The following is a 20,042-nucleotide window of genomic DNA, read 5'->3' on the forward strand; positions in this document are numbered from 1 at the left end:
CCTCCTCCCGCCTCCTGCCCCGCCCTGCCCCGCCGGGCCGGCCGGCCCGCTCCCACCCCCTGCGCGGCGCGGGGAGCCCCCGGGCCGGGAGATGTGGCCCCGATGGGCGCCTGGCTGCTGCTGGCGCTGTCGCTGCTGTCGCTGCTGCCGCCGAGCCCCGCGGCGCGCACAGGTGGGTGCGGGTGCCGGCGCTGCCCCCGCCTGTCGCGGTGGGGACGCGCATCCCTCCCGGGCTGGCGGTGCGGGCCGTGACCCCGCACGGCCGAGCTGTGCTCCTTCAGCCCCGGCCGGCCGGCGCCCGGGAGCCGCGGACCGGAGCAGGGCTCAGGTGCTCCCGTGCCGTCCGCCCTGGAGAGCCGTGCATTTGGTGTTGGTGTTTTCGACTGGAGGAGGAGAACTGGGTATTTCTGTAATGTTGCTTCATCTTTTCTTTTTCTCTGTAATTAAGCTGGAATTAGGTTTTACAAAGCTCTGTGTTGATTTGCTGTCAGCTCTAAGTCGATAGCGTGCTCTTCAGATAGTTCTTGTTATACCCATCGCGATAATTCCCCAAATACCTTTGGTGTTTGTAGCTTCCCTTCTGTTTGACAGGCATTATCCTCAAGAGTGTAACTGAGCAGTCAAGAGCTAGATTAAAACAAAAAGGGTAGGGTTTTGGCAGAGATACTCAGCCCGCGTGTTAGTGTCCTGAGTGGCTCCAAGTCCCTTCTCCCACCGGTTGGCTGTATCATATGGTGACAGCCACACATCCAAGCACAAGAGACCCGGAGCAAAAAAGGTGGCAGCTGGAGTGGGTTGTGGGAGCAGCTCAGAGAGCAAAATGTCTCGGCTTGGACAAGGATGTTACCCAGTGGGAATGAGCTTATAAACTGTAGCCTGGAACGTGTGTGCAGGGGGGGTCCCCTGCTGCTGTTAAAATCATACATTATTTCCTTTTTTTAATATATCTCCTATTATAAAACAGAGCAAGGCTTTGGAGGGATTAGCAGATCTTCTAAGAAACCTACTCTGACTCTGTGATTTTGTTCTCTGCTGCAAGTCTTGCCTCCAAAACTCAATGCACAGGGACAGAGTCTGCTCCCATTTAACTCCACAGCAAAACTTTCCAATCCTGTGAGAGCTGGAAGGCAGTGAGGAGAGTTCTTCATACCCTGAATGCCTTTGAGTACCACTAAGTGCTGTGTCCTAGTTACTCTTTTGACAAACTACTCCAATAGGCATCAGTGATTTTGAGTTGCTTTCAGAGGTACCAATGCCAGCTTCTTTTTAAGTAACTGACCACATTTTTTTCATCTTATTTAAGTCCGATGGTCATCAGTGCAAGTGTGGAAAATCTGTACAACTGGCATTCAGTTGCCCTTTAAAAAAAAACTTTAAAATGTGTTTACTACTGGTTTTGATTCTGAAGAAAGTTTAGAAAAATGTCAAGGGGGTTATGCTGCTTTTGTCTAGTGGTTGTTCAAGGAAGAAGGGAATCTGTTTGCACATCCCTGAGGTTTTAGCTGGACATCATTTGAGAGTTTTGTTGACAGTCAGCAATACCAGCACGGAAAGGAGAGCTGTGCCTTCCACTGAAGGCTTAGAGCTTCCATTTTTACCTTTTTCAGCGTGAGACCTTAAATGCTAGTTTAATTCATCCTAGAAGTATTTTGCTAGTAATGGAAGAAATTATATGAAGTGCAGAACCATCATAGCAGTGCTCATGTGCTTTCTCTGAAGGGAAGTGATAGGTAGAGGAGTCCCTTTTGGGTACTTTGATCCAACAACAGAAACTAGGACACAAGTGCCATGTAATGCAGTTTTGCAGCAGGACTTTGCAGACTCAGATTCTTAGATCTTATGGGATCTGTCCTGTGCCTGTCTCCTTGGGATCTCTTGTCAAGTTCCTTTCTGAACTCCTTAGCAGCAGCATTTAAATGCTAAATTAGAGCTTGACCTTTGCAAAACACCTTTTGTTTTGGCTGTGATGTGTTAGTGGGCATGATTTTATCCTTACTGGATTACATCTACTGTTCCAGCAGCCTCTAACTGCATTCTGTTTTCAGGCCCTGCTGTCTATGAACTGTACTTAATAGACTATCTGAGCAAGGATAAAAATTTCACTTGTCACTGCAATTGGGATTTTTATAAATTGGTGTTTCACTCAACCGTTTAAAAATCTGTACTGTAGAACAAATAAAAAAGTGAAGAAAATGTGAAATAAAATGGAAAATTAATTTTTTAACCATTGGGATCGAGACTGTTCAAGCATGTTCCTCTTTACCACATGGGAGAGTTCAGCAATTTTTGTGAGGATGTGAAGGAACAGCCTGAATTTTTTACGTGGTAGAATATTAATCCATTAACTTACCAAGCTCTATTTTAAATCCTTCTGCTTGCTTTTAGGGGAGGTTTCCCTAACCGCATTCTTCCGCAGTTAGAGAATCCTTGAAATCTTTGGCCTGTGGAGTCCAGTATCTCTTTTGTAGATCCATACAGAAGAAAGAATGCACTGGATACTATGGTATCTATATCTATACTATGGTGAGGAAAGGGAAATGAGCCTGAATGCTGTACAGCAAAACTAGGAGCATTTTGATTTATTTAAGGCATATTTTACTATTTTCATTCAGATAAGGTATGTGATTTTGAAGCAAATCTCAATCATTTCCCTTATTGTATTTTTGTGTATATTGTGACACAGTCTTTTAACTGGATTTTTTCTGGATGAAGCTGCCCTTGAAGATGTGCTTCATCCGCTCATGTAGTGCCAAGTACAGGTGGTCCAGTGTTAAAAAACAAAACCCTGAAATGTATATAATGTAGACAAGGTTTTCTCAGTATAAACATTTTAATCTAACAGACCTGCTCATACTGGGTTGCAGTCCTTGCTGGCATACACCCAGCTTTAGATCCCACTGGATCTGATATGTGGCTATATCAACTACATTTCATATGATGCAACCTTGAAAGCTTCCCCCTTTTGATGTTTTCTAATAGCAGTGTAAGTTGCTTTTTCTGCACTGACATACCTGATTTAATTTACATCTTTCGTATTACACTTTACCATATTTTTACTAATAAATAGTAATTTGAGAAGCAGCTTCAGGCCTTCCTTTAAGCAAATTTCAGTGTGTTTTCTTTCACAGTTACTAGAACTGTACTGGAATGTACAAAACATCCCTTTTGATGTTGTTCTCGGAAATACTGGATAAAAGGCTAGAGATAGGAAAAGCAGTGGGGAAAAATTGTAAAACAGAATGATTTTTTGAACTCTCAGCTTGAAAATCTTGTGCATATAGTATTATGTATAACCTAGTACATATCTATATACTTTGCAAGATTGAAATGCATGTGTGTTGGTGATAATCTGTGTGTTTACCAGAGAGGGCATAAAGCTTCAGTAATAAGAATGGAAGTATATGGGGGGGGGTTGAGCTCGGTGTTTTTACACAGTATTTCCTTGCTCTCCACTAGTGTGAAGGAAAGAAGAATAAGTGTAACATAGAAATAAATAAAAATGGATATTGGCATAAGGAGAACTGCAGTATATGAAGAAAGAGTGGCATGTTGATATAGTTGAAAGGTTCATCCCTACTTTCTCATCTCCAGCTTCCAATATCATGCTAGGCTGTTCTGGACAACACTGCGATCTAGCCCTAGTACTCGGCTTTGCTTATGACTCAACTTGACAAGTTCATATTGCCTGTTAAAGAGAAATGGAAATTGTTAAAGGAGGCAGTTCATTCCATAGAGGGACTTCCAACACTCTTGGGATTTGTGATTAAAGGCCAAACCCTAGATGTGCATTGCAGTTCCTCAGCAAACACTCAGGTTCACCACTGTATCTGATAACCATTCCTTTCTGGGCCTCTTGTTGTCTAGTGACCTTTATAGTCTTAATTCCAAGACAAGCAAGTGGTTAGGATTACTCAAGTCATTTGTGTGTGTGTGGTTCCTGTTTATGTTTGGTTTTATAGTTTTGGCTTGTACAGATTGATTTCTGCTGGTTGAGTTCTCCCCGAGAAATGGTATTGATTATCTGCAAAAAAGAGAGAGAAAAACCACCCTTATGAGCCAGCTGAACAAGAGCTCCCATATTTTAAGAGGCTTAACTTGGTAAGAGCCTGAATTTTGGAACTCAGGACCATCTCTAGATAAAAATTTAAAATTACATACAGCTATTCTCTTTGTACTTGGTGTGCCAGTAACTTGGGTATTGTTCAGAGGCACCGTATTTCTGTTCAGTCTCACACCAATGAGGGGATGCCCCAGGAGTTCTCTGCAAACAGTTCCTTCCCAGAGGCATTGCCTGCAAGAGGTGAGGCATTACAAACTTTCTGGGAGTGTTGGTCCTTCCTCTGAGATCTCGGGTGCAGAAGAAGGTGTTCAACTTCCATCTTCTTAGGATTGCCTTTCCCTCAGAAAGGAAGGCAAGTGCTCATCCCCCATCAATGCTACATTCAGTCTCCTGTCCGAGGCAAAATGTGGATTGAGAATTGTGGATTTCTCTAATTAAAATTGTTTTGACTCCCAAGAAAAGCATAAATCCCTTTTCTAGAAAAGCCATCAGTAGGTCACAGAGCAACGAGCAACATCTCTTAGGCAATAAATACAATGCTGTTAGTTCTAACTGGACTGTTGTCGCCTAATAGCTGTTAGTCAGTGCTGAATGATGAAAGCCAAACCTAATTTTGGCTCAATTTATATGTAAAAAATAGATATTTTATGTAAAGATGGATTAGGAGTGTACCAAAATGTGGTGTATGGCAATTTGGCTGATAACTGTCACAGAGCATAATTTTTACAATATTTCAAATAGAAAGCTTAACTCTTGGATATTTTGGAAAACAAATGTAAGATGTCAGAGGTATTTTAACTAAGCTTGCATTTTCTTGGCTGTTCGATGTGATTGATCTAAGCAGCAATAAATGGGTAATGCTAAACATGTTCTAGGTTGAAAAGAAAATCCTCAACATTAAATGCTGGACAGGCAATTTTCAATATTTCATATAATTTCAAAACATCTGTTTTAAAAAACAGCTATCATGTCATGGCATTGTGTCACCATTGGGCTTTTAAAATTAATGTAGCTCTTTTTGACAAAAAATGGTTTTGCATGACAAACTTAACAAAACCTCTTTGCATTTTAAATTAAAAAACAAAATAACAAGAACCAAGCTGGAACCAAACCAAACCATAAAGCACAAAACACCTCCATCAGATTACAACTCTGAAAGCCTTGAAAGGGCTGTGACTAATTTTAGACAAGCTCACTTTGAATTTCACTCACCTTGTTTGCTTGTTTCAGGCAAGTATTGGTCACTCAGAATTAATAGAAAACATACCTACAGTAACTTTTGCCTGCTGGAGTGCATCAAGCAAATGTGTTTGCAGCAGGGCATGGCGAAGACAGTGGGAGCTCTACTCTTGTACTTGCAAACTTGCAATGCAGTGGGAAGAAAATTCAGTTTGTTTTATTTCATAAAAGTTAGCAAAAAGGAATGGATGTCAGCTGCCATGGTCCTCTCCAGCTCTCTCCTAACAAGCCTTCGATGGACTGGGAAGACTTCCTCCTCCTCTCTGAAGTTGGGTATTTCTGGACTGAGTCTGAAATGTTCTTTGACCAATATTCTCTTTAGAGGTGTTTTTTATAAGTTAGCACATGGTTTGGATAAATAACAACAAGGCTTGACATGGAGGAGGAGAGCCTGTCAGGGCAAGCCATAGCTTCAGTCCCACTTCTGTATCTCCTGTTCTTCAGGCTGTATTTCCACTCACACTCTTTGACAAAATTACCTCCTCAGGCTCCCTGTTTCCAATGGCAGCCTGCCCGTTTCTTGAAAAACAAACCCCATGTGCTTCAGTCTCATCCTTCTCCCACCTTTCCACACCTCTTCCCTCAAGCTTTTCCATCTGCTCCACCAACTGGTTTTCATGCAGCCTTATGCTTCCCTTTCTGTCCATCTTTCTTCCCCGTGTGCCCCCTCTGAACAAGCTGTGTAGGGAGTGACAGGCTCCTCTTGTGGGAGAGCAAAGAGTGTGCTTTGTGGCTAGCTCTCGAGTGGTGTTATGACTTGAACAGGAAATCACCTCTGTGCTCCTCCCCACATTCCCACCAGTGCCGCTCAGGTCAAAGGGTTTCACTAACCTGACTTCATACCCAGCAACACCACCAGGAGAAAGGCAGCTGAGCTGTAATGGCTTCTACGTACCTCTCCTCCTCCTCCTCCTCCTCCTCCCGCTCTTTTTTCTCTTCCTCATTATTCAGTCTGCTGAGTTTGAGTCAAAAAGAATCTGCACAGAGAAAAGCTTTCAGGATCACTTAATTGTTAAGAAGTTTACTCATTTACTTAAATTGTTGCTAAGACAATGAGTAAGTCATAAGTTTGCTAAAGTATATTCTTGGTTTTGCTGGGTTTCCCTTCCTCTGTCTATCTTATGATCTACAATTTTGGCTCAGTCCCCCTGTTTACCACTTGGTGCAGTCCCTCACATTCCTGCATGGCCAGTGCCGACTTGCCTGAAGCTGGAGATGTGCCAGAAAAACCCCAACCCTCTGCTTGTGAGGGACACCAGACATGATGCTAAATGGACATTGAGTATGACAAGTTTTATTTTTATGTTATGCTTAGGCATGTGTTTGAGAGACTCTTTTTCACTGAGAACAACATAATCAAAACAGATGAGCTGGAGGAAGAGAAGAGAGAAAAAAATTCCTCAAAAAATAAGAGCAACAGCATAGAAGGAGCAAACGAGATTTCAGAGGAATATGGTTGAAGTCATCCAAAGCTGAACTGTAAGACTAAAGAAAGGGCAGTGGTTTAGAGTGTTCATTTTCAGATGCAGTGTATCCTAGATTGATCCTTAATTGCTTGGTGCTTCACTGGTGGATCTAAGCTACCAGTGGGATAAGGTAAATCAGGGACTCTGCCTGTTTGAAAGGCTGTCCCCTCTCTGAGGTGTGTAAGTGGGAGTTCAATGCATGGCCTTGAAGTGGCAGCTGCAAATGCCAAGGCACAGCTGCAGTGATGCCCACAAATTCGGTACCCAGCACAAAGGTTTCGCTTCCATCAGAGGTGCTACCAAGGGCCACTTCTTTATAAGAAAATACGACCGCAATTGAAGCCAAAGTCTGCGCCATTGTCAGAGAAGCGGTTCCTCTGTTGAATTCTGAGAGGACTGTGGGGGAGAGTTCTTGGGTTTTGCTGCTGTGGCTAGCAAGACTGTTGCAGTAGGGCTCATCTTTCTGTCTTAGTGCTTTCCACATCACGCACTGTCTTAAATTTTATCTTACAGTTGTCTAGAGGGTTCTGTGATACTTCTTGCTGTATTTGATTGGATAATTTGGTGTTTGCACCTTTGTGCCATGCCACAGTAAAATATAGCAGATGATCACTCTACTTGAGAGGGCTACAGTAACCAACAGTGATCACACAAGGAGGCAGTTGGATACCAATAGGTCAGCTCTCAGTGAGTCCTCTGCCTTCTCCCCACCCCAGAAATTTTGCCACTGCACAGAAAAAGTAATCTAAACTTTTCTATATTTATATATTTTTATGCTTTGCAGCTGCTGGGTTACCCAACTGAAGTGCAAAGCTAAAAAATCTGTTTAGAGCCAGAGGACATGGGTAGCTGCAGCTGTATTTGTTCTGCAGCACTGCCATTAAACACAGCTGTTTGTCACAGAGGCAGGCAGGGGGACCTCCTAGCAGGTAAAAGACAGATGCACTGAATGGGTAATGGTTGTAACATGGAAAACATGTGTGTTTATCCTTGTGTCTGTATGTATGTGTCTGTGTGTGCATGTAGATAGATAGACAGGGCTATAACCAAAACTGAGCTGTGAACTGTACTGACTTCAGCAAGGCAGGTACTTGGCAGGCAGCTCTATGTGATTCAAACTGACCAGGTTTTTAAATATAGCAGGTGATTTCATAAAGAGAAGATGGAGCACCTGCCATGCAGACTTTTACTCATGTGAATAATCTCACTGACGTCAGCGGGGTTTTTCACTCACATGCAAAGGTGTTTTCGGGCTAAGTCATGTCTGTTTTGGAGAGTCTCGCTATAGCTTATTCTAAGATCAGGACTTGGCTGTTCCTTGTGGTGGTGAAGTTTGCAAGTCCATATTATTACTTTAATTCCAGTCCAGATGTCAATCATGAAGGTGTAAACCATGATATTACTCAAGGTTTGATTTACAGCCTTTCCAAAGACAGTAATACGAGTTCCATTTTTTTCCATGCAATAAATAAATAAAGTGACTTAGTTGTACTGGGAACTGAATGACAGCCATTGCTAGCAATCAATGACGCAGACCTAACCTAGCAAAGCAACATGTGTGACTGATTTCTGCTCCTAGGCCAGTACAAACTGAAAATGCTCTATGTGACACCCATGCCATTAATCCTGAAAAATGGAAATAAAATCAGAATATAACTGGATGTACTGTGTTTAAAGACAAGAAACTGAAAGACTGAAGACAAGTTAAAGGATTGAAACAAGCAGCTGTTGCATATTCTTGAGCCCTTTCCTGACTGATAACCATGGAACATTCAAGCTCTGTGTATAATCTGTTTTCTACACGTGCCTCCTGATACTGCTGATCACCAAATAGCCAGGAAGGAATTTATTCTTAACTCTTCCTGGAGGCGTAGGGGAGTATGGTAGTTTTATTCTTGTTTTACACGTGCAGAATTGAGGTAGAACTAACTTGCACGATTTATTGTAAGGGCAAGAGCCCTTTAGTAAAGGGGCAAAACCAGGAGTAAAAACCAAATCTCTGCTTTTGCTTCTCATGGAAAGTTAATGGTCTCGTTCCCTCTGTCTTCCAAATCTCACTGAGCTGGGGGTAGCTGGGAGCACAACCAGCAGTGTTGTAATGCTTTAGATCTTGTAAAGATACAGTCTGCGGCTTCTGCATACTGAGATTGGCTCCTCTGCTGCAGTCAGTGTTTCTGTTTTGAAACTTCATTTACCACAGCAGAAACCACACTGGGAGGAGGGAAATTAAAATTTAAAAAAAAAAACTTAAAAAGTCAAAGAGCCAGTTTTACACATTAATAGTTTAAAAATATTTTAATGTAACAGCCAAACACATTACTCTTGCTACTTTAAAATGTACTTGAGGAATACAAATGTTTTAAAATAAGGGTGGACAAATGTGGAAAGGTACAGGCAAACAACTCTTCAGAAAATCAAACTGTTTTCTCAGCTTTCCTGGGCAGCTTCATCTTTACATGTGGTTTCACTTAAAGCAATTGCAGAGGACATTTATTTTGGGGAAATGAAAACCTTTGATTTTCTAGATTCTGTATCTCCCACTTGGAAGCAAGTGTTAGAGTAAGGCAAATTCCTGGAGAATCTGTTTTGCTGTTTTTACATCCCCTGGCACCCTGGAACTTTTTTTATGTTGTTACAACCAAGTCTATAGTTGTTACAACCAAGTCTTTCTTACAAGCTGACTGTCATGGGATATTTCTGCATCCACGAGTCAAGGAAATGGGACTTTCTACTTTTTGTAAATAGATAAGCTTGCCCTAAGGACTATACCTGACAAAACTTGTTCTCTGACTAGAAAATGCAAGCTACTGAACACTAAGAGCTAGAGATAAAAGAGAGCAACATTAGAAATACCTTCCATAAACAGTGCTGTGATCTGAAGATACAGATGCACACATATACCACTACAGCATTAATGAGCAGCTAGAGGCTTGGAAGACCCAGAGTTTGCACTGAGACAGTTTAAAGTAATAGGTCTCTATGGAATTGCAAGGAGATTGTTTTAATAAATGTGATGAAGAGAAAAAAACTTTTACTGTTTGGCTCAAAGACAGATAGGCGTCTGCACATTAATCAGGAAAATGGTGGTGACTTTTGCTTACAAAAGCAGCTACATGTTACATACACAGGAGGATGAACACTATTGCTCTAGTAATAGTGAAATATACTACAAAAAAACCTAAGGTCTGCTTACGGAAGTAACAGCTCAAGGACTATTCATTTGAACAGGTTCCCACTGTTTGTGTTGATAGATTTTATTTCCCCTTTTCTTTGCCTCATTTTGTTATCTCAAGAACTAGAATTGCATTCCTAGAGGAGGAAATGACAGGGTTTTGAAAAGTCCTGAAAACCCACAGAGTCACTTTTTTTCTTCCCTATTATGCTCTTGTGGCTACCTGCAATGGGAAGTGGCAGCTTCGGAGCTGGTCTCGGGTTTGTTCCCCCCGGTGCATGGCAGGAGTAGCTGGGGCGTGAGCCATAACTTTGAACTTGGAATTCTTCCCCTGGGCCCACAGGCTTCTTTTTGCAAGCAATTTAGCAATGCGAGCACCTTCATGACATTTATGAGATTAGTAGTGGGTATTAGAAAGATGTGAAACTGTGTTCTTAAGACAGCCAGATTTGCCTGTTTATTTATTTCAAAATTTCAATGAACAGCAATTTAGATGTGTGACCTACCAGTAGATGTTTGCTTTTGACTTTCTGGAGAATCAAAAGGGGTGGTCAAATGACACTGGGGCTATTGTGAATCATCCAGTCCAATTCTCCAGATTAAAGTCATACTTCAGTTTGTAAAGCTGTGTGTGCAGTAGGTTCTATGTGTATTTTTAAAAAATGCCTGGTTTGTCTTTTAAAAATCCACTCAGATACAAGATGATTCTAATGAAGTATTAAAGGATATTTTTCTAATTTTCAGTGTTAAATTTTTCTTCAATTCGAATGCAGTTACAATTTTTAAAAAGTGTGTCTCTTCTAGGCCAAGCTTTCCTAGTTTTAGCTTCCAGTCCCTGAATATTTCCATGCCAGTGCCCGTCAAAAATGGCAAAGTCATTTTTGCTAGAGAAAAAACACACTTGTAAAGATGGAATTTGAGACTGCACTAGGTAGGGACACTTGTAAAAAAATTTCCCATAGCCAAGTACATTACACTTTGAATGCTAAAAAAGGTTGAATTTATGGCCTTTTCAAAAATAACTCTCTCTCGGCTAAGTTGGAAGTGTATGTATTTGCGGATTCTTAGTGCGTGTTGTTCCTTTCTTATTTTCTTTCTCAGGAGAGTTGTATTGTTCTTTGCCCAACCCTAGGAATGTCCATTTTGAGTCTATAAACATGAAGAATGTCCTTCACTGGTCAGCACCAGAAGGCACAGGTGATGGAGTACTCTACAAGGTGAAGTATGCAGTGTAAGTTGGCTTGTTTATTTTATCTCCCACTGACTTTATTTTAGCATTTTGAATAACAATTTAAAAAAACCCCAACTTCATGCAAGGTATTGCTGATACAAAGTAAAGAAAGAACTAAAGTGTGAGCTAGACTTAAGGAGTGTGGTTTTTAACTTCTACTTCTGGCACTGTTTACTTCACACCAAGTTAGAAAATGTGTAAGGAGATGTTCTTCCTATGAAGGAAGTGTAGGAAGCAACATTCTAATACTATGGAAGCTTTCAGAGGCGTTTCTTCTAAAATGAGACAGAGGGATGAAGAAGGACTGTGCTGGGGACTGGTATCTGTCCACATACGTCCTCTGTAGACGTTTAAATGGAAATGGAGATGTAGTATTTAATACGATATTAATAACACCCAGTGTGTCACTGCTCTTTCCTGACAGACCCACTCCCCCAGATTTTTTTTGATCCAGCAAGCCTTTCTAGGAGAAAATCCACTGATGTTATCAAGCATTGTACAAAACCAAGTAATGTGGTTGGAATCAGGCGCTTACATTGTCAAGGTCTGCACCTTAGTAGGGTGTCAAGGAATTTGCATTGAGAACCAGCCTGCATTTCCTTTGTTCCCACTGAGAGAGCACTGTGTCATTCTGAAGGGCAGTGATAGAAGTTTGGCTTCTAAATAGGTGTAGCATTGTTGTGACAGATGATGCAATGCTCCCAATCTTTACCTCTAATATTTACACTTCCCTCAATCTAGGAATATTTTCAGATCAACAAAATGAATGTAGATCTCTGGAAGTTTCTTGTACCTTGAGAGTGCTCAGCAGTTACAGAGTGAACGATAATTGTTGTCATGGTTTGGGAACAGTGTTCTCCAATTCAGTAGTTCTGCTAAAAAAATATGGCACCACTTGCTTCCTCTCCACCTCCAGCTGGAAGCACAAAAAACAAAGATCACAGATGGAGATAAGAACAATTTACTGGAAACAGCAGTGAGTTAAGACAAAAAGCAGTGACAGCAGCAATATTAATGATAAAAATACACAAAAGAGAGAGCACAGAGCTCGACCTGACTGCAGCCATGGCGCCCAAAACAGCTCCCTCCGGTCTGGACGAATGTTACCACACTGCTCCATCCACCTCGTTTGCTTCACTGGAAAGGAACACCTTTCTTCTTGGAATGGAGAGAGAGTCCCTTTCCCATGCCCTCAGCAATGACAAAAGATGGTATGGAATAACATTAAGATTTTGGCCATGCCCGCATGGCTCCAGGCTCCATCCACTCATGGCTACTGCAAAAAATTCACCCTGTCCTTGACTGAAACCAGGACTATTGTGTAGGAGGTAAAATGTTCAGAGAGCACTGGCTATACTGAACAAAAAAACACTCGTGCCTCTACCCACCCCAGGGAGCAAGGCCTTGGGACAGCTTGAAAATGCTGCTGAGTGATCCTGTCTGGCAGTCAGGCAGAAACGGCCACTCGCCCTTACTAATTAGCAGCCAAAGGGGAGTTCTTAAGGTGAATTTGAGGAGCAGGAGCTTCTGAGGAAATCCAAGCAGGAGTTTTCCAAGGAAATCTTGGTTTGTTCTACCAGTGTATAAGAGCTGGTCAGTACCAAGCATTGTTGGTAGCAGATACATGGCCTTTTTTCAACTGGAAGGGTTTTGAAGTTCATTGTGTTCCAATTGAAGCTTTCTTTGAAACTAGAAAATGAGGCAACAGGCAGGAATGAGTAGTCTCCTGTCATTCATCTTGGAGACCCTGAGCATCATCTATGTCCATAGTTGAGTCACTGACCATTCTGACAGAACTCTTTGTTTCCATGTAAATAGTTATCCTTTCTCTCTTACTGTGTGTGTAGAATTTAAACTAAAGCTGGGGAGACTGAAGTTGAGAGATCTCTGGTCTGCGCAAGCAAAGCTTGACTTAGATTGGTATCACTAACATCCCACTTAGCTCCATCTGGCTTCTTCTGGATAGGACCTACTCTAATCTATTTTGCATTAAAAACTTGTGGGAGTCTTGTGCTTCATCTTAGCTGAAGTTGGGATTCCTTGAAATTTCAGATTTCTGCTAAACATGGGAACTGTTTTATCAGCTGTAATAAAGCAGAGAAAATTTTATTATGAGGTGACTAATATAATGGAAATAGCTTTTGTAGAGCTCCTTTCTCTTTCTTTTTCAATATAGATACGGTGTTGGCAAATGGATTAGAAAGCCAGAATGCAGGAATATAAACAGAACATGGTGTGACCTCTCCAGTGAGACCTCTGACTATGAAGAACAATACTATGCAAGTGTTAAAGCATTCCTAAATGGGACATGCTCTGACTGGATGGAGACCACACGATTCAACCCTCTAACAGACAGTAAGGAGGGCTAAGCACACAGCCAGGCATTCAGTGGCCTTGATTTGTAATGTGTGCTCAGACTGCATGTGCCTTCATAGTGTATGGTATTTTAATTTTAACATGACGTTACACTTTTTTGCAGTTGTTCCACAGTTATGCTTTTGACAGAAGTAATTGAAATAATAAAATTGGAATTTGGAGATATATATATATATATAGTCTAGTATATACTGAATACTTTGTAATGTTATGGTAAAGCCTTACTCAAGGCAAATAAAAGCTGTGGCACATTCACAGTATAAATAACTCATTTTGAAAAGGCTTTATTAAACCAATCAGTCAGCATACTCTAGAGCCCAATATTTCTTATCTGTGCCAGATAATCTAAGAACCTATTGCTAATTCAGCCTATTTTAGTAAATTGAGTTACAAGGTTGTTTATCCTGTGAAGTCCCAGGAATTCCTTGGCAAAATTGCAAGTCAGTGTTCACTTTCTCACTATAGAGATCCTCTTAGTTATCTGATCAAACAATTTTTTACCAATATAAGTAAATTATTCAAAGCTCTACTTAAACTCCCCCAAACATGGCAAAAATGTAATATGATCAATTTTTCAAAACTGGTCAAATCAGCGTGCCTCTGCTGAATCTGACTGCTTTTTGTACATGTTCATTTTTCCAGCTAAAATTGATCCACCCATGGTAAGTGTATCTTCTACTGACAAATCTATTTCAATCGTTCTGACTGCTCCTGAGAAGTGGAAGAGAAGTCCTGAGGAAGAATCCGTATCTCTGCTTCAGGTGTATCCTGGCCTACAGTACAACGTGTCTGTCCTCAACAAAAAAACAAGGAAGCGGGTAAGCTTTGACAAGGTTGAATGTTGATTGCATTTGGAAAAAAGGATGCAGCTGGCAGCTCTTAAAGTATCATTAATCTTTCTAGAAAATGTGTATGTGTGACCTTTCTGTAGCTGAGGAGTTAAAGGGGAGAAAAATATTTTTTTAATGTCTTCCAGTGGTTCTTCTCCATCAACAACAACACCTTGGTTGTGCCCTGGTTAGAACCTGGAACAGCTTATTGTGTCAGTGCACAGATACATGTCACCACACCAGTTTTGGACAGCAGCTTTTCCAAAGAACATTGCATTGCTACATTGAGAGGTATGTGTAAGGTGGCAAATTAAGAAAAAGAAGATGCAAGTTAGAAAAAATAATGGTGATTGAATTAGTGAGTTTTTTATGTATCCATTTTGAGAGTGATAATTGGCATGGTTTCTTCCTCCTCTGTGCACTTGTACCAATGAAAAAAACATTGCCTCTAATAACACATAGCTGGGACTGTCTGGAAGGTACATCAGTACCTCTGAAGAAAAGTATCTGCATTCTTGGAGTTTTAGTGCATGGAGAATGCTTTTTTTCCTTGAATGAGATTTGGGAGTGGCAGACCTGGGTCAATCTGAAGTTAGCAGCAGTAGAACCTAAGGGAGGTGTTGTTGTTTCTTTTTACAATTTAATTCATAATTTAGACAATAATAAACATCGTCCTGTAGCTCAAATATAATTTTTTTTATTTCCTGCAAATTCCTTGTTTATCTCAAACATCTGCATTCAGTATCCAAAAGACAGTGTGGTGAATGCACATATTACTGTCTACATGCATGAAAAAGTTGCCCGTTGCAATGAAAACTTTTGTTTTATTAACAGATAAAACAGAAGACGAGACTATAACAATCACATTTGGATATGTTATGCCTACCATGCTGGCTCTCCTTTTTATTTCTGTGATATGCTATTGTGTGCACAAGTATATTCACATCCACAAACAAAAACATCCAACAAACCTGGTAAGTGTCTTCTGTTGCAGGAGCTCACTGCCAGCCTTGGCACTCACAGCAGAGCTGTGTGTTTTCCAGGGTTCCAAGCAGTCTTGGAGGAAACCATGGCTAGCTCCAAATAAAAGCTCTAGTTGCCACTGAGATCAAGAGAAGAAAACCACATTGAGGGTTATTAAATGCAAGATAAACAGAGTAATTACTCAAGTTTTCAATGATCAGAACAGAGCTGTTGGTTTGAGAAGAGTCATTGCTTTAAGCAAGGTCTGGGGTGTACTAGGCAAGGTCTGTCAGGATGTCAGAACTCCATAAATTTATCTAAGATGAAGCACTGTGTAAATTCAGTTGGAAAAAAGTTGTTAATTTGTTGAATTCAGAAACAAGAAGGGAAGACAATTAAGCAGTATGGAAACACCATGATGTTTTCTTGGACTATTACTGGGTGTTACCACATTTTTCCACTTAATTGTGACGGATTTATCGCGTGTTTCATACAGATAATTTAACCTGGATTTCAAGAATACTTCGAAATACTGTACCATTTCCTAGCACCCAAAAATGTATAGAAAAACACATGCTGTTATTTAGACAGCCCAAATACACTTTCTGCAAAAAATGTTCTCAAATTTCTTAGCGCTGCAAAGTTCGTTGATTTTTAGAAAGAACACATAAAGTCTATGAAATGTTACTGGTTTCCAGCTCATGAGGTCAACAGAACTTTCTCACCGGTATCTTTAAGCAAGTTGCTCAATCATAAGCATGCAATTATAATAATGAATAAAGACTTCAATGTTAATCCAATCTGCGTGACACCGTGGGATGGGAGATACAAGGGAGTTGGTTTCAACATGCTGATCTTGCTGAAGAAGATTAGAGCAGTGCAGGAGTGACAGGAGAAGTCTTCACAGGTGGACTGTGGGTTCAGAAAGGCTCAGAAGGAGTGGAGCAGCTGCTGCTGCAGTCAGATGTGCATGGAAACATCTGCGCTTGATGAGGCACTGCTTTTATTACAGAACCGTGGAATCACAGAGTGGTTTGGGTTGGTAGGGGCCTTCAAAGGTGTCTAGGTCAGCCACTCTGGCGTGGGCAAGGACACCTGCCACTAGATCAGGTTACTTAAAGCTCCATCCAACCTGACTTTGAGCACTTGCAGTTATGGGGCATCCACAGCTTCTTGGGAAACCTGTTCCAGTGCCTCACCACACTCACAGTAAAGAATTTATTCCTTATATCCAGTCTAAATGAACCCTCTTTCATTTTAAAACTATTGTCCCTTGTCACTACAGGCCCTTGTAAAAAGTCTGTCTCTGTCTTATTCTTTACGCTTTATCCCTGGGATGTGGGGCATGGTATGGGGAGGTAGCTCGGTCTCTTGGGGAGCTAACAGGACGGAACTCTTTAAAATCCAAGAACATGAAGGGCTACCTAGTGAAAAATTCCCACTCAGTAGCAGACTAAACTCTTAACTCCTGGAGTTTTTTCTCCAGTAAAGATGTAATGTCAATGTTGGGAATTTTTTTTATGTTCATTGCACTTTTTAATGACCATCTTGGAGCTTCGATTTTATTTCTCCACCTCTGGAGTCAGTCAATGTTAAGGTAATGAATGAATATTGACCTGATATTTTAATGATGCTCTGGATTTCCCAACATACAGACTATTCCACATGTGCACCCTGTGTGGCTGGGGGAACGTGGAATAAGCCGTTTGTTTTGGTCCAGCACTTCTGTCCTGTGGGACCTTTCAGACTACTTGGTACATCAATTAATGGTCTCAGTCTTCCATTCAAGCTTGAAAACACTGAAATGCGGCTTCTGGTTGTTTTTCCTGTTCACTCCACCAGTGCCCATGTGTTCCTGTCATTTCAGGAAGATCGCTATTGTTTAATTCGATGATTTTGCAGAGAGTCACAGAAGCAGCCTGTGGCAGACTGCACAGTGCAGGCTCCGTAGACGGTGCTTCAGCCTGATGTGTAGCTTCCTCTCTGAAAGGAAACCTGCTACTAATTTATTCTGTGTCAGCCATACGTTAACATGTTACCTGACACCGCTTGTGGGAACTGGTTGTGACGACCATTTTCTCTTCACTGGTTAAAAGGAGTGGAATATATTCGGTAATCTTTGATCTGAGAAGACAACTGGTGTTTTTTCCAAAGTCACATGAGTTTATGCTGGTGGAAACAAATCCCGTATTTGACACAATGGTTCTAACCAATATTTTGACATGGAGAAGGTGAGGAAAGGGATATTAAAACAGGTCATAATATAGTTTTACTTTAGATAGAATAAAAAAGGGAGCATGTTGACACTCCTGAATGTTTATGTGGTGAACTTTCTTCTTCTCTAAATTGAAATAGCCTCCTAATAAGGTTGAACATAGCCTTATATTTTAAGAATATAAGGTGGTATAAGAAGCAGCAAGATGGTATTTTTATTATACTTCACTCAAAGTATTTCTTACTTTCCAGGTATGGCAGTACACTGACAAATGCAAGGAACGGGTTTTCATACCAAGTGAAAAAATAGTTCTCAACCTTATCACTGTTAATGGGGATGACTGTAAGGAATCCAGCCGTCTATCAGAAAGGAAAAGCCCCCAATACTGCGCTGTTTACAGTGCCACTGAAGGGAAGGATTTGCCTTCTAAACAACTGCTGAAAGCAAAATATTTGCTTGGTATTTCACATGAAGAGATTTCACTGAAAGAAGATACTTTAGTGGAAGGGGACCAGACTGGACACTGGACATCTCATGGCCAGTCTGGAACACAGAATACTTGGAAAGATAAAAATCCAGGGGTAGTAGAGTATGAACATGATGTAAGGGCTGAAGGATTCACTCCTGGTCAGAAACTAGACAAGAAATGTTCTGCCCCCAGGGGACTACAGGGTGAGCCACAGATTGCTTTGGGGGACTTGGCTGGTATGGAAACAGGACAGCCATATTCCCCCCAACTGGAGATAAGGGTAGCAGACCTTTGTTTGGGACAGAAAACAGAGGAACTTAATTTGCAGGTGGTTGATGCAGCACATGAATTGCCAGGTGAGACCCATATCAACTTGATGGACCTGGATACTGAAACATCTGGGCAGACATCCTATCATCAGCTGAAAGAAATCACACAGGGCCTCACAGAGAAAGGTGTGCAGACCACATTAGTTGATTGGGATCCTCACAGTGGAAGATTGTATATTCCTACCTTGTCCAGTGTTGAAAATGAGGTGTGTGGAGGAGTATTCAAGTGTGATGATCCTGACAAAGAAGGAATTTTGCTCAGACTGTATGAGAAACAGGTATCTGGTGAATCATCTGAGGACCAAAAAATGTATCTCCTGCGGTTCAAGGAACAATGGGGACTTCACATAGAAATGGAAGACTGAAAAGTAATTTTCTAAAATATTCAAAAATGCAAAATCTTGTTTATTTTGCTAAAGAGAGTGATAGGCTCAGGGGAACAGACTTAATGTGCTGAAATTTTTGGAACCATCTCAGTCGAACAATTTATATGTTATTCATAATGGTTTCCAGATGTGATATAAATGATTTTGACATCAATCATAAACCTCTTGTGTAAAATATGATTGTTGTGAGGCTATATTCTTTTTTTAAAAATAAAATAATTTTAAAATAAAGAAGTAAAAAGAAAAAAATATTTTAAAATAAATATTTTTACAGATGATGCTTCCACCTTGCAATTCCTGCAAAAACAAATTACTAGCATTTAAAAGCACTTATTTTTAGAGGCGAAATCCAAACAAACCAAAAATATTGGAAAAACTGTAGGACAAAGGGGTTTGGTGAAATGCCTGTAATCTTACTGGCTGGACCATGCCTTGTCCTGCCTCAGACAGCAGGCAGCAGAGCATCTGTCTGGCTCTGCCCTGCAAGTATCTGTTCCTCTCTGATGACTTCAGTGGCAGCGTGGCAGGGCCAGCTCAGAGGGAGAGGTCTGCCCCAGACACATCATTGCTTCAGACACTCCACACCTGCTGGGGCACACCAAGAAAGGCTTCCTGCGGGCTTGCTTTTATTGCCTGATGTCCTGACCAGCACTTCTGATGCAAGTTCACTTTGTCTTCATGTCGTGTGACATTTAGGATAGCAAAATTACAGGACATTCTAGAAATGACTTATTAGGGCAGATGGCATTTTCCTTTTCAAAACTTGTCACTTTTTCACTTACTGAATCTTTATTTTTCCTCCCAGTACACAAAAAAACCTCACAGTAATGATTTGTTTGGTTTTGAAGAGGATAAGCAAAAGAAGAAAAAAAAATCTGTTTTTAAATTTGTACCTTCCAAACTAGTACATGGTTAGGTGTTTTTTTAAAGAAAGACCTTTACCTAAATGTTTTTTCTCAGCAGTTGTTGTTGCATGAGCTTGGCCTTGGCATTCTCTGTGACTGTTCATCCTCTGAATTTTCCAATTGTAGTCGTAGACTTTAAAACCAGAAATTACATTAGAATATTTCTAATTTTTCTAATTTCAGCATTACAATATGCTGATGACTCCTTATCAGGCAGTTAAAAACTGTCCTCAGCTGCTTTTATAATAAAGGTATAGTGTTACATGTAGCTTACATAAACACCTTTGTGTATCAGGAGGATTACAGAGGAGAATTATAGCTTAGTGTGAAAGAAGAAAATAGTTGAGAGATGTGAATGTTTTTCCTCCAAAAAAAATCAGTCCTCCAAAATCTTTCTCAGT

General features: G+C 40.8%; 1 protein-coding gene across 6 annotated transcripts; it reads left to right on the forward strand.

Moving 5' to 3' along the window:
- The first annotated feature begins 28 nt into the window (after nucleotides 1-28).
- IL20RA (interleukin 20 receptor subunit alpha) lies at nucleotides 29-18,913 on the forward strand. 6 transcript variants are annotated; one of them, XM_048296048.1, is made up of 7 exons: nucleotides 29-172; nucleotides 11,039-11,168; nucleotides 13,345-13,523; nucleotides 14,187-14,362; nucleotides 14,521-14,665; nucleotides 15,209-15,348; nucleotides 17,804-18,913. In XM_048296048.1, the coding sequence occupies exons 1-7, from the start codon at nucleotides 103-105 to the stop codon at nucleotides 18,713-18,715; spliced, it is 1,752 nt and encodes a 583-aa protein (XP_048152005.1). In that variant the 5' UTR covers nucleotides 29-102; the 3' UTR covers nucleotides 18,716-18,913. The 6 variants fall into 6 exon arrangements, with proteins under 6 accessions (XP_048152005.1, XP_048152008.1, XP_048152007.1 ...); XM_048296051.1 differs by having other exon boundaries at nucleotides 85-172; nucleotides 11,070-11,154; XM_048296050.1 differs by having other exon boundaries at nucleotides 86-172; nucleotides 11,039-11,154.
- The last annotated feature ends 1,129 nt before the right edge of the window (nucleotides 18,914-20,042 follow it).

The sequence above is a fragment of the Corvus hawaiiensis genome, chromosome 3 (assembly GCF_020740725.1).
Source record: "Corvus hawaiiensis isolate bCorHaw1 chromosome 3, bCorHaw1.pri.cur, whole genome shotgun sequence".
Classification (NCBI taxonomy): domain Eukaryota; kingdom Metazoa; phylum Chordata; class Aves; order Passeriformes; family Corvidae; genus Corvus; species Corvus hawaiiensis.

What these genes read in the sequence shown, in the direction of transcription:
- IL20RA (XM_048296048.1), top strand. Translation starts at nt 103, where the DNA reads ATGGGCGCCTGGCTGCTGCTGGCGCTGTCGCTGCTGTCGCTGCTGCCG. An exon ending in TACAAGGTGAAGTATGCAGT is followed by an intron (nt 11,169 to 13,344) that starts GTAAGTTGGCTT and finishes TTTTCAATATAG; the next exon opens with ATACGGTGTTGGCAAATGGA. An exon ending in TTGCATTGCTACATTGAGAG is followed by an intron (nt 14,666 to 15,208) that starts GTATGTGTAAGG and finishes TTTTATTAACAG; the next exon opens with ATAAAACAGAAGACGAGACT.